Genomic DNA, 14,835 nt, shown 5'->3' on the forward strand with positions numbered 1-14,835 from the left:
TATGGCCGCGCATCTGGGTAACGTAAATGCAAACCCTCTATATAGGAAAAGCGTGCCTGCTGCAAAATTTCTCCAGTATGATGTTATGTGGCCTTTTATTGGATGTTATGTATTGGAAACAGGCAAATTTGTTTTATTAAAACTATTATTAAACTAAACCCTGCACTAAACCTAACCATTGTGATTTGTTTCACTGGACTCGAACCCAAGTTCAGTGGTGTACCGGGTGCGCTAATGAGCAAGTTTACTATGTCATAAAAGCCCAACATATGGAACCGTTTATGTGGTGCAATTCTCAAAGTGTATTAGTTTGCAAATCATGCACTCCGATAAAAGTGTTTTGAAGTCATAGAATGAATAGAATGTATGCATAGAATGTGAAAAGAAGTTTTTATTGATCAATCTGCCCCTGTTGTGTTAAAAGCAATAAAAGTTTTTGTTTTTTTACTGCCACTATTGTTCATTTTAGCTGGTACATTTTTTGATTTTTGCTCAAATGTGACCCTGAACCACAAAACCTTAAGTCTTAAGTTGCACGGGTGTAATTGTAGCAATAGCCAAAAATACATTGTATGGGTCAAAATGATCAATTTTACTTTTATGCCAAAATTCATTAGGATATTAAGTAAAGATCATGTTCGATTTAGATATTTTGTAAATTTCCTACTGTAAATATATCAAAACTCATTTTCTGATTAGTAATATGCATTGCTAAGAGCTTCATTTGGACAACTTTAAAGATGATTTTCTCAGTATTTTGATTTTTTTGCACCCTCAGATTCCAGATTTTCAAATAGTTGTATCTCTGCCAAATACTGTCCTATCCTAACAAACCAAACATCAACGAAAAGCTTATTTTATGTATGTATATGTATAAATTCAAAAACATTGACCCTTATGACTGGTTTTGTGGTCCAGGCTCACAAATGTAGACAGTGCAGATAGACAGCACATCTTTTCTGCCTGTGTTTTAGTTATTTTCTATGAGTGATTCTCCCACTCCTCTGTGGTTTGCTCTGTGTAAACACTAATGTAAGCAGCAGGCTATCGGTGCTAGTGTGAGACGGGTACTCTAAGTTTGGAGAGGAGAGTCATTCCTGCAAAAACCACTGACAAATATTACTCATGACTGATTGCTGGTTTGGTTCAGCACTCTCACCTGTGAAAAATTCCTGTAATGCCATTGTACTGTGGGGGTCTTGTCTGAACATGAGTAAAATACACTCTTTTAAGACCCGCACCCCATTATGATGGCTGTATTCATTATATGAGTGATAATCAGAATGGAATGTCTTCAGCTAACATTCACTAGAAGATCACCCAGCACTACTCCTGCTTTTATATAACGGAAGTTATAGAACAACCTCAGACAGTAGCTACTGCATCTCAGGGTGTCTAAGAAAAGCTTTATCCTCTGTTATCAGCGAGGAATGGGCTTGAGTTTAACAACTCTGCAAGTCCAAACTGTTCTTGCTAAGATCACTACGCTGACACCTGGTGATAGAGCATGTCCCCGGGGCTCAGAAATAGCTCCCCTGTCTCTCATGACATCATTCACACGCTCTCAGAGTAGCTGGATTTTTTTGCTCCAAGGCCTAATATGTTGCGATTAGCAACACTAAAGAAGAAGGTTAATATGGAAAATAGTAGAGAAAATTGACTGTTTAAAAACACAATTTCTTCTTGTTGATAAGCTTTAGAGATAAGAAAAAAATATTACTACATTTAGACTTTCAGCAGACGCTTTTATCCAAAGCAACTTACAAAAGAGGACAATGGAAGCAATCAAAATCAACAAAAGAGCAATAACATGCAAGTGCTATAAGTCTCAGTTAGCCTAATGCAGTACATGTAGCAAGGTTTTTTTTATATTCTATAATAAATAAAAAGAAAACACAAGCTAGTGTTAGAGGCCTTACAAAAAGAACAGAAAGCTAGTGTTCATTTAATTTAATTAATTTTTTTAAGAAAACAAACAGTAAGTAAACGAATGGAGTATTGTCACAACACGTGAGATGAAAGGCGCAACACGAAGATAAAATGCAATGAAAAGTCTTAGCAGTTTTAGCAGCAAAGATTAGCAGTTTCATTTCATGTTAATATGTTGAATTGTGCAGTAAAATCATATCCTATATATTGCATTATAGTATATCTTATTGACAAGTCATCAACTTAATATTTACCATCTTAAATTCTGCATAACTGGATGTTTTTAAATAATACTGACAAAAACTATATACGTTTTTCAGTTATATACGATATGATGATATAATATAACATTGATGTAAGTGATCACCTGTTTTGTATTTACAGATGAGTTCACAGGCAAATATGCTTTATTTATTTTCTCGGGGGGTCAAAATCAGACACATCCAAGTGTTAGAAAACATTATTTCTGGCTGAATCAATATACATTGACCACTGGATATTTGTTAAGTTGTTAGGAACATTATATCAAGTTCAGCAACCTTTAGTTTAAACTGAGTATCGTTTATTTTACTCACGTTTTCGCATCTTCCCTATTAAATGCATTCACGCTGAAGGCTCTTTTGCCACTCAGTCCGGCTGAGGGGGCATGTCCCGGTGGGAAAGTGCTGTCACTGCATACCCTCTATATAGTTTTTTTTTTTTTTTTTTTAAGAATAGAATTAGAATAATGAGTGCTAGAGTTAGAGGGTCAAATAAAGATGGAAGAGATGTGTTTTCAGCCAATTCTTGAATTCTCGGATTGAGTTGGGCTCAGTTAATTTATTAAATTTGATTTAAATTAAATTAAAAGGTTTTAAACTTTAAATAATGATCTTAAATCTATGAGAATAGGGAAGTTCACACTAAAACTTACAATTAAGACACGGAGGAATGATATCTTTGAAATCGCTTTCAGAATTTTTTTTCAGCTGATGGATGATTAAAAAAACCATAGACAGTCAAACAAGGCAGACAACATAAATAGTGCTTATAATAAACAACATTTTTTATCTGTTAATGTGGATGCTAATATAGTAATTGTTCGTTTTGTTTATATTTAATTGTGTCTTTTTATGTATGTATATTTATTTATAACCCAGGTGCTAGACTGTATAATTCAAAAAGCATCCTGAAATAAGTTTCATGAACATTTTCAGTTCCTCTTTCGTCTATCAAAGCGTTTGCTAATATTTTTTTCTATTCTAGCTCAAGTACATTTTCACTGTTTGCTATGTACACTAACCACTTACTTGCTACCTAGCAACCTCATACAGATCTCTTTTCTGTGACGCCATCTGCCTGTGAAGACAAAGCAGCGCATGACTCTAAAGCTCTGAATCATGTGACAGAGCCTTTAAGAAACATTTTAATAAATCTACATTTAGTTACATATAAACTTGCCATTTACTTTTTTCTGTTCATGTATGGGTCCAAAACAGGTGGAGTTCTAGTGTGTTATTAGATCAAATGCCATGGTGGCAGGTGCTTGGTTGCAGGACGTCTCTGCAACTTTACTAAATTGCTTTATTCTCGTGTGCAAGAGGGAGGAGAGAAAATAAAAGTATAAACCGTCTTTTCCGCGCCTTTCATTTCAGGTCTGGGCTTGTTTGCTTTCTCTAATCCTCTTTTCCTTCATTCTTTTTCTAGACTAAGACCATATACACTTACGAGTTTACTCTCTACGATCATTTTTTAATGCATAGTGCTTTGAGTGCTGGATTTTATCACTTGTTTCCTCCTTGAGATCCAAATTAGTAACTAAATTAAACATCATGCCACTTTTGTTTATTCAGAAGTAATACTTTTAATACCAGGGGTGTACAGACTACCCTCTTTCCAAGAATCACTTGAGATTTGGCACTCATGTAGCTTTCTCATGAGGGTTTTCATCACCCACACTTTATTTATTCTATAACTGAACAGAATGTGAAAAAGTGATAAGCAATTGTGAGACCATGTTGAACACATTTAAATGCACATAATATCCAGTTAAGGCCCATGTTTTCAAAGGAAAGTAAAGATAGATATTTTCTTTTGTATTGCGACGTGTATCCAAGTGTAATGGCTTAATGAAAAAGAAAAAAATGTGGTTCTATGCATCAGTTGTTGATTGGATGTAGAGTGAAAGCAGATGAACACAAGGTTAGATGTGTGGTTTAAACAGACTGAACGATTAGAGGAGTCCTGGTCAATTTTTGTTGAAATTAAACATATTTTATTGTGTGTGACTTGTTCACAATATAATATGCATTTAGAAAATAGATGAACTGTTTTCTGAAAATTGTAATTCTGAATCTTTCACTGAGTGTTTGCTGTTTTTTTTGTAGGCTCTTGGTCGGAGCGCCCCAAGAAAAAGCCCAGCCCCAACTCAGCAAACTCAACATTAATGAAACCGGAGCCGTGTATTACTGTCCCATCACTCTCGACCAGCATGACTGCATTAGGATGGACCTCATCAGTCCACGTAGGTGTTCATATGACTTATGCAGTAGAAATGATTTGATAAGGAGAAGTTTTTATCTAACACATTTTTTATTCTCAGTATTGTTTTATGGATGTCTAGATGTTTGGGTTTTTTTTAGTTCTTGGAAACAAGACAAAAATACTGATTAAGAAATAAAATTTTGCATTGTATACCTTTGACATTTGACACATGGGTGATGTTGTGATTCATGAAACAGACTACCCTTCAGGTAGGTTTTAAAATTGTTTTTGAAAGAAATCTCTTATGCTCACCAAGACTGCATGTCTTTGATCACAAATACACTCAAAACCATAATATTTTGAAGCAGATGAGTAAAGTTCGCAAACCAACGTTGATGTTTGCTTCAAAAGCCCTGTCTAAAAGTTTGAAGAATTTGTAAAAGCTTTGAAGTTTGAAAGTTTAGAAAGATTAGATAGATGTTGATAATATGTTACTAAAATGATTTCGCATGCTGCTAACGTGATTTAACAGGTTGTTAGCATGTTTCTAGCGTGATTAACGTGTTGTTAGCATGATTAGCATGTTGATGACATGTTATTAGCATGTTTCTAACATGATTACATTTTTTTTACATGATTAGCATGTTGCTAACATGTTTTGTAACATGATTAACATGTTGTTGGCATGTCAGTAGCAAGATTAGTATGTTGTTAGCATGCTTTAACATGATTAACATGTTGTTGGAATGTTTTTAACATACTAGCATGTTGATAGCATGAAGCTAATGTGTTGTTGACATGTTTTTAACATGTTGTTAGCGTGATTAGCATGTTGCTAGCATGTTTGCCATGTTGCTAGCATGTTTTCTAACATGATTAACATGTTGTTAGCATGTTTTAGCATTATTAGCATGTTGCTAGCATGTCGGCCATGTTGCTAGCATGTTTTCTAACATGATTAGCATGTTGTTAGCATGCTTTGACATGATTAGCATGTTGTTGGAATGTTTTAACCTACTAGCATGTTGTTAGCATGTTTTATCATGATTACTATGTTTTAAACATGTTTTCACGTGATTAGCATGCTGTTGGAATGATTTTTAACAGACTATCATGTTGTTAGTATGTTTGGCATGTTATTAGCATGTTTTATCATGATTAACATGTTATTAACATGTTTTTAGTATGTAGCTAATATGTTGTTAGCATGTTTCTAGCATATTTCTAGCGCGATTACTATGTTTTTAGCATAATTAGCATGTTACTAACATGTTTCGTAAAATGATTAACATGCTGGCATGTTTTGGCATGATTAGCATGTTTTTAACATGTAGCTAACATGTTGTTATGTTTTGATGATTAAGCTGGTCCTTGACCAGCAACATGACCAGCATAAACCAGCAAAGAACCAGCTTAAACCAGCATCAAAACCTACCTAACCAGCATATGCTGTTTTTTTCACCAGGGTGAAGTTTGAAAGTTTAGAAAGATTAGATAGATGTTGATAATATGTTACTAAAATGATTTCGCATGTTGCTAACGTGATTTAACAGGTTGTTAGCATGTTTCTAACGTGATTAACGCGTTTTTAGCATGATTAGCATGTTGATGACGCGTTATTAGCATGTTTCTATCATGATTACATGTTTTTAACATGATTAGCATGTTGCTAACATGTTTTGTAACATAATTAACATGTTGTCGGCATGTCATTAGCAAGATTAGTATGTTGTTAGCATGCTTTAACATGATTAGTATGTTGTTGGAATGTTTTTAATATACTAGCATGTTAATAGCATGAAGCTAATGTGAAGCTAATGTGTTGTTGTCATGTTTTTAACATGTTGTTAGCGTAATTAGCATGTTGCCAGCATGTTTGGCATGTTGCTGCCATGTTTTCTAACATGATTAACATGTTGTTAGCATGTTTTAGCGTTATTAGCATGTTGTTAGCATGTCATTTGCATGATTAGCATGTTGTTAGCATCCTTTGACATGATTAGCATGTTGTTGGAATGTTTTAACCTACTAGCATGTTGTTAGCATGCTTTGACATGATTAGCATGTTGTTGGAATTTTTTAACCTACTACCATGTTGTTAGCATGTTTTATCATGATTAGCATGTTATGAACATGTTTTAACATGTTTTAATAGCTAATATGTTAGCATGTTTCTAACGTGATTACTATGTTTTAAACATGTTTTCACGTGATTAGCATGCTGTTGGAAGGATTTTTTAACAGACTAGCATGTTGTTAGTATGTTTGGCATGTTATTAGCATGTTTTATCATGATTAACGTGTTATTAACATGTTTTTAGCATGTAGCTAATATGTTGTTAGCATGTTTCTAGCATCTTTCTAGCGTGATTACTATGTTTTTACCATAATTAGCATGTTACTAACATGTTTCGTGAAATGATTAACATGCTGGCATGTTTTGGCATGATTAGCATGTTTTTAACATGTAGCTAACATGTTATTAGCATATTTCTCTGGTGAAAAAAACAGCATATGCTGGTTAGGTGTGTTTTGATGCTGTTTTAAGCTGGTCCTTGACCAGCAACATGACCAGCATAAACCAGCAAAGGACCAGCATAAACCAGCATCAAAACATACCTAACCAGCATATGCTGTTTTTTTTCACCAGGGTTCTAACATGTTTTAGCATTATTTGTATGCTGCTAGCATATCTTGTAACATGATTAACATGTTAGCACATTTTCAGTATGATTAGTATGTTGTTTGCATGTTGCAACTTGTTTCTATCATGATTAGCATGTTGCTGGCATGTTTTATGATAATTATGGCATGATTTTTCAGGCCAACCTACTGTAAATATTACAGTGTTTTCAGCATCTTAACTCCAGTCTTCAGTGTCACATGATTCTTCAGAAATCATTGTAATATGTTGATTTGCTGCTTAAGAAACATTTCTTATTATTATAAATGTTAAAAACAGTTATGCTTTTTCATATTTTTTTGGAAAACATGATAATTTTTTTTCTTTGATGAGCATTATGAACATTTATTGTAAATATAACTATTTTGTAACGTTTTAAATGTCTTATGCCCTTGCTGAATAAAAGTATTAATTTCTTTGAAAAACAATCGTACAAACATATGAACGATAATGTAGGTGGTTTATCTATGAGGTCCTCTTAGCTTTTAAAAGCTTATTATTACTATTTTTAATATTAGGACTGTGGCAAATTTAGGGCATTCAGTTCACACATTACATAATGTGTCTCACATCTGCATATCAGAGTTCAGACAGTCATGTCTATTTTCCCAAATTACCTGCTCCTGTTTTAGACGTAAGTGAAAGTTAAAACAAGCCTCAACACAGCAACCATAAAATCCACCTGTCTGAGTGCTGTCTCACTACATGTTGCTCAAAAGATCTTCACATTTCTAGCCTGCCTTTCTCCCTCCTCTATCAGGTGGGCATGACTGGCTCATGTTGCAGGCAGGTATTTGCCTCAGAATTAACATGATACGTTCAGCACAAGAAGCGCCTGAGTCTGTGCAACCTAAAAGTTACTTTGAGGAAATGCAGAGCTAGTCTGTTCTGGTTTACAGCATTTTAGTAAAAGCTTACTTGTTTAGCTTTTAAGCTTTAGTAGTTGCTGAGTCGGATAAAGTATACTAACATACCTAGCAACCACAAACAACATTTTTAGCACCAGTTAATTTAAAATAAAAATTTATGAAAGCAATTAGAATCTGTTATCTTTTGCATACATATAAAGACTAATGTTTGTCTTTTCAATGTGCTAAATTTGCAACTTTATTTTAAATATGTATAGGGCCTGCATATGCATTATTTCTGTTTGAGAATCTCCCCAAGCCAACAATTGATCATTGTTCTGCTACCTCATCATTCAGGTTTAGATCTAGAGAAATGCTCTTTGTGGGCAGACTGAGGTATAAAATCGCTGCTATCTGATGAAGTTTGTTTCTTCTCCAGCACATTCTACAGAGATGGTGGAGGGCATGTGGCTGGGAGTAACTGTGGCCAGCCAGAGGAACGGAGGACGTGTGCTGGTGAGATCAGATGCATCTTTGGTTTCTTTTATTTATAACAAACCATTTATTTCCAAAGGCAAGACCATCACTTAAAGGGGTCATCGGATGCCCATTTTCCACAAGTTGATATGGTTCTTTAGGGTCTTAATGAAAAGTCTAAAATATACTTTGGTTAAAAATTCTCAATGGTTGTGTAAAACAGCACCCTTTTACCTTATCAAAATAAGCTCTGCAAAAACCAACCCATTCTGATGGATTGTTCCTTTAAATGCAAATGAGCTCTGCTCGCCCCGCCCCTCTCTTCTCTCTGTGAAGTGACGAGCCTGTTTACTTTAGCCGCATTTAGTGCGTTTAGCCGCGAAACTTGCTAACTAGCACGTTATTAGGAAAGGTGATTGTGGAGATTCATAAAAAACACTTATACTCACTTCTACTGTAGGTGAAGCTGGATCACTGATGATTAAGATTTGAATAGGGTTGCAAAAATCCACGGGAATAAATTAAATTTAAAAATATATTCAAACTGAAAACAATATATTCAAATTTAAATTTAGGGTTGAAAAATTTTGGAAAATGCTTTGGAAAATTTCCCAAAAATCCCAGGAAGATTAAAAAATATCCTCTAAAGTTTCCAAATTTCTGGAAAGTTTCCACCTTTTTGCAACCATAAATTTAAATAACTGTTTTAAGTTTGAATATATTTTTAAACGTAATTTATTCCCATGGATTTTCAGCATCATTACTCCAGTCTTTAGATTAAAATATATATATATATATATATATGTGTGTGTGTTTGTGTGTGTGTGTAAAGTATTATTACACTTTAAAATACGTTTTCTGTTCAAATATGTTTTAAAATGTAATTTTCTACTGTGAATTTTCAGCATCATTACTCCAGTTTTTACATTTTTTACTTTTTGTATATTTTTAAAGACACAGATGATAACCAAAATTTATTTGATTGGCAAATAAAGTAAAACTTGTTATAAATTTATTACAATTTAAATAACTGTTTTCTATTTGAATATATTTTAAAATGTAATTTCCCATGAATTTTCAGCACAATTACTCCAGTCTTCAGATTTTTTACTTTTTTATGTTTTGAAAGTCTCTGATGATCACCAAGGCTAAATTTATTTTTATGAAAAATACAGTAAAACTTGTTAGAATATTGTGAAACATTATTACAATTTAAATAACTGTTTTCTGTTTGAATATATTTTTAAATGTAATTTATTCTTGTGAATTTTCAGCATCATTACTTCAGTCTTCAGTGTCACGTGATCCTTCAGAAATCATTCTAATATGCTGAGTTGATGCTCAAGAAACATTCCTTATAAATGATGAAAACAGTTTTGCTGCTTGATAATTTTGTGTAAACTGTGATACTGTGACTTTTAAAAGTTTGGACTTTTACTTAAACGCTTTTACTGTTGCAGAAGATTTCTATTTCAAATAAATGCTGTTCTTTTGAAGTCTCTATTCCTCAAAGAATGAAAAAAACTGTTTTCAACATTGATAATAATAACAACAATTGCATTGCTACTCAATGATAATTGATAATAATTGAGCAGCAAATCAGCATATTAGAATTTCTGAAGGATCATGTGACACTGAAGACTGGAGTAATGATACTGAAAATTCAGCTTTGCATCACAGGAATAAATTACATTTTATAATATATTTAAAAAGAAAATATTTATTTTAAATTGTATTTTTTTCACAATATTGCTATTTTTCCTGTTTTTTTTTTTGTTTTTTTTTTAATTAAATAAATACAGCCTTAATTGGTGAGGGTAAGAGACTTCTTTCAAAAATCATAATTATTCCAAATTTTTGACCACAGAATTTGTATAATTTAGTGTCTATTGTTTGAAGACTCAAGTAATCTATTTAAAAATAAATAAAGCAGATATTAGTCAGAATTCCTCTGTTCATCTCTTCTTTCATGTTGTCAGGCATGTGGTCATCGCTACGTAAAGAAACTCCTGGGTGCTGAAGAGCAGCAGCGTATGGTGGGCAAATGCTACGTGCGGGGCAACGATCTGACCTACGACCCTGCTGATTACTGGCAGTCTGACACTTATGAGCTCTGCGACTTCAACTTTGACCAGACCCTGGAGGGCATGTGTAACATGGGCATCTCGGGGGGCATGACGGAGAACGACGTGTACTTTGGGACGCCTGGCAGCTTCGTGTGGCAGGGTGAGTATGGGAAAATCAACAAATCTGGCACGTCACCTCTCCATTATCACATATAAAGATCCTTCAGGGTCATATAGTCAATAAAAGGGATTCCTCTGTTTGTATAGGAACTGTCCATATGAAAGAGAGAGACCCCAACTCTGATTTTGCTGGCGATGCCAATGAAATAAGCTTCGGTAAGCTAGGCGAGGACAGACTCAACATCTACATAGGTATGTATTTTATTGTTGGTTTTGAAGCACATGTTGACAATGTTGGGAATAACTGACTAAAAGTCAAAGCTCTTCCTAGCTGTTTTGCTAAATAAAGCAGATTGTTTCGGTAACTACCTGCTTTTTCCAGTGAGTAGAGATGTAACACAACAAAACTCTACTAAATATGAAACATTGTGAAGTTATGAGCAAGTTAAAAAATATTTACTGATTCAGTCATATTCACTGACATGACATTATGACATACAGTAATCTTACCAAAAAGATCTTTTAATGCATTAATTAGTGTTTTTGTTTAATTTGTAATGTTTAGTGATTATTAATAATTAATTTAGTTAATAATAATTAATTAATTTAATAATAATAATAATAAGTATTAATAATATTATAATAATTATGAATATTAATTTAATAATTAATTCAATTAAAATAATTTATGGAATTAATATGTGGTTTAGTATTAAGTGGTAATTTAACAGGAACCTTACAATAATTTGAACAGTATTTTTTTTTTTTTTTTTTAGTATAATATTTATTCATTGTTAATTTTTCAAACAATGTTTTCTTCATGGCATTTACATCTTTTTTCTATATAGCTAATAGTATTAAACAATAGTCTTGTCAAAACATAATGTCTAGCCCTTAAAGTGTTTTTGTTTTACTGTTAGTGTAATCTTAAAATAATTTTTCAGTAATTTGTATATACATCTGTTTCATTTTATATAATAGATTTATATATGTTTTAGTATTTAGTTTTAATTTTTCAGGAATCTTAAAATACAATTTTAATAATTTTATCAGTAATAAAAAAAATGAATAGTGTTTTTGTTTTAATGTTAGTGTAATCTTAAAAATTTTCGGGAATCTTAAAATACAGTTTTATAATTGTATCAATCATTTTTAAATACATTTTTAAATATTGTTTTTGTTTTACCGTTGGGGTAATCTTAAAATAATTTTATCAGTAATTTGTATATAAATTTGTTTCATTTTATATAATAGATTTGTGTGTTTTAGTATTTAGTTTAAATTTTTTAGGTATCTGTATCTTAAAATACAGTTATACAATTCTAGCAGTCATTTTTAAATACATTTTTAAATAGTTTATTTGGTTTTTATATAAATTTGTTTAGTTTTATATAATAGATTTGTGTGTTGTAATATTTAGTTTTTATTTTTCTGGAATCTTAAAATACAATTTTACAATTTTGTCAGCGATTTTTAAATAATTTTCTAATATTTTTTTTTTGTTTGTTTTACTGTGAGTGTAATCTTAAATTCATTTTATGAGTAATTTTTATATAAATTTGTTTCATTACATAAAATAGATCTGTATGTTTTAGTATTTAGTTTTTAATTTTAGGAATCTTAAAATACAATTTTACAATTTTATCAGCAATTTTTAAATACATTTTAGAGGTTTTGTTGTTAATATATTAGGTATTTATTTAGTGATTTACAGATAATTTAATAATAATTTTATCAATCGTTTTTTCGCTTTTATATGCTTTTATAAGTTTTGTATATATGCTTTTTTTATTTGTATAAAATAAAATAAAATAAAATAAATGTAGAATAGCTCTGTTTTTCTTCTTTCTCAATAGTCATTTGACTGTGATTGAACTTTCTAGTACCTTGACAAGCTACAGTTTCAAAGTAGCTTCACTGCTGGTCACACACTAACATTAATGAATCCTCATGTCTTTCTTCAGGTTACTCTGTGCTGGAGGACATAAAGTTACTGGATCGCTCTAAGTACACTGTGGTGACCGGAGCTCCCAGAGACAATTTCAAAGGTTCAGTGATCCTGGCAGAAAAACAAGATTTGGTTCTAAACCCAGTGCTGACGCTCCCAGGGGAACAGATAGGTTCATACTTCGGCAGCTGCTTGGCAGTGACGGACCTCAACAATGACGAGTAGGTCACTGTGTAACTCAATCGTTGTATTATCTGTTAAACATATTTGATATTGTAATATCTTAGTATTTTATAAAACATATACATATTCAAAAGAACACAAAAAATACAAAAGAACTTTGTAAAATAAGTCACACAGCTTTGGTGAAAGTTGGCCGATATCACTGTTTTCATGCTCAATAATGCTTTATCATAACATAGACTGATTTGTACCACACTTCATTGAGTTTAAAAGCAAGCAGACCAACGCATGTCTAACTTTCCCCATGTGCCCTTGCAAAAATCCTGTTGAGCTTCATACTTAAGCGCGTCAACAGATACACGGCTGAATGCTTTTATATGACAGGTTTCTCAATCTGTACTTCTATGACTTCTATGAAAATAAACGGTCATAATTTAGACATAACATGTCATTTGTGTGGTTGCGTGTTGTTATAGCTGGAACGACCTGATCGTTGGAGCTCCGTTTTACTTTGACCGCTACAAAGAGGAGGGAGGAGCTGTTTACATTTTCATGAATGAGAACGGATCCTTCCAGGAAAAAGCCAGCTTGGTTCTGAAGGGCAAAAAAGGCTCAGGGTTTGGATTTGCTGTTGCTGCAGTTGGGGACGTCAATCAGGACGGATTTCAAGGTAACACTATAAATCACTTGTTTTTTTAAAGAAATATTGTTTAACAGCGACACGAGCAGGTACAGCGGGAGTCTACGTCTGTCTCACCTCAACTGAGCCCATTGAGTTTTAACAGACCCACTAATACGTGCCATGAGTTTGGTGGGGGGCGTTGCTAGACCTAAAGCTCTACTGGTACTGGCACAGGCCCCCATTACTTTTTCTATCAATTTTCTTGAAAGCCTGCTGTGTGCAAGAAGTGTGCAACACAATGCACTGTACAAACATCCGTTGCTTAAACCACTATTTCTACAGTGCAACAGTACTAAGGAAGGTAAACATGTATGTATTTAAAAATATATAAGTATCTTGCATATACTTAACATGAACATTTACATTATTTAAGGCATAAATGGCTTTTGGATTTTTTGGATTTTTCTTAATATAATGGACTTCAGTTGTGCCCCCGATTTTGATCAATTTGACGATCAGTCATTTTTTTCAAAAAAAAAAAAAATTGTATACTTTTTAAGCACAAAAAGCTTGCGTAGCACAGGCTCTCGGATGCGCGTCCACAGGTCGTTCTTGAACGATTTGTTCATTTTGAATAATGTGACTCGCAAAGAACGAGTCGTCTCAGGAGTGATTCGTTCAGTCGTGTATGCGCAACATCTTATTAGGTTCTGTACTGGAATTATTCACCTGTTTCAAGTCTTTGGGTTTTTCGAGTCGTTCGTTCATCTTATGGGGCTGTCACGTGATGCTGATTTGCTAAAATTAACGAAATGACTCGAAAAAAGATTCGTTCATTTTGCTGAACGAGACTCAAAGGTCCGAGTCAGTAAAATGATCCGAACTTCCCATCACTACTATGGGAATCATGTCTTAAGTTCATGTCTGTGTTCTCTGGCTAAAAATGGTAAAGTATGGCGAAAAACTCCATCTTATTTTCTCCTACAACTTCAGAATCGTCCGACATGTTGTACCTTCTTGTTTGTAAACAGCGTTTGACTTACTTGCACTTTCTTAGTCTTTGCGCGTTCATTTTGTAAACACTGGGTCTGTAGATCTGCCTGAGTTCGGCGTGACCTTTCGACCTGATTCAATAGTACGTTGTGAACGTGCATCCCAGAGCCTGTGCTACACAAGCTTTTCTGCTTAAAAAGTATACACATTTTTACTTTACAAAAAAAACACAATTTTGAGTGAGTAATCAGCTTGGTGAAATTTAAAGTAAATCTCTGTGTCTGTGACCAATATATGCCAAGCTCTGATGACTGATGATCCAAAAAATTCAAAAATAGTTAAAAGTTAACTATTAATAAGAATAGCCAAACATACGTTAACAAATCAAATAAATAGTTCAAATTGTTTCTTAAATTATTATTTTGGAATAAATGTAAAATGTTTAAAAAAAACTAACTTGATGAGATTCATACTTGGTTTTAATAAATAGAATAATGATTACA

General features: G+C 33.0%; 1 protein-coding gene across 3 annotated transcripts in view; it reads left to right on the top strand.

The window, feature by feature from the left end:
• The window catches only part of itga3b (integrin, alpha 3b), a 51,842-nt gene that overhangs the window by 18,917 nt on the left and 18,090 nt on the right, over nt 1–14,835 (top strand). For all 3 annotated transcript variants that reach the window (XM_051124045.1, XM_051124043.1, XM_051124044.1), the window contains exons 2-7: nt 4,296–4,432; nt 8,363–8,439; nt 10,380–10,626; nt 10,734–10,838; nt 12,551–12,755; nt 13,194–13,387. In XM_051124045.1, the coding sequence (XP_050980002.1) occupies nt 4,296–4,432; nt 8,363–8,439; nt 10,380–10,626; nt 10,734–10,838; nt 12,551–12,755; nt 13,194–13,387 (965 nt within the window). The remainder of the gene's footprint in view (nt 1–4,295; nt 4,433–8,362; nt 8,440–10,379; nt 10,627–10,733; nt 10,839–12,550; nt 12,756–13,193; nt 13,388–14,835) is intronic.

This window comes from Labeo rohita, chromosome 12 (genome assembly GCF_022985175.1).
Source record: "Labeo rohita strain BAU-BD-2019 chromosome 12, IGBB_LRoh.1.0, whole genome shotgun sequence".
In the NCBI taxonomy this organism is placed as follows: Eukaryota; Metazoa; Chordata; class Actinopteri; order Cypriniformes; family Cyprinidae; genus Labeo; species Labeo rohita.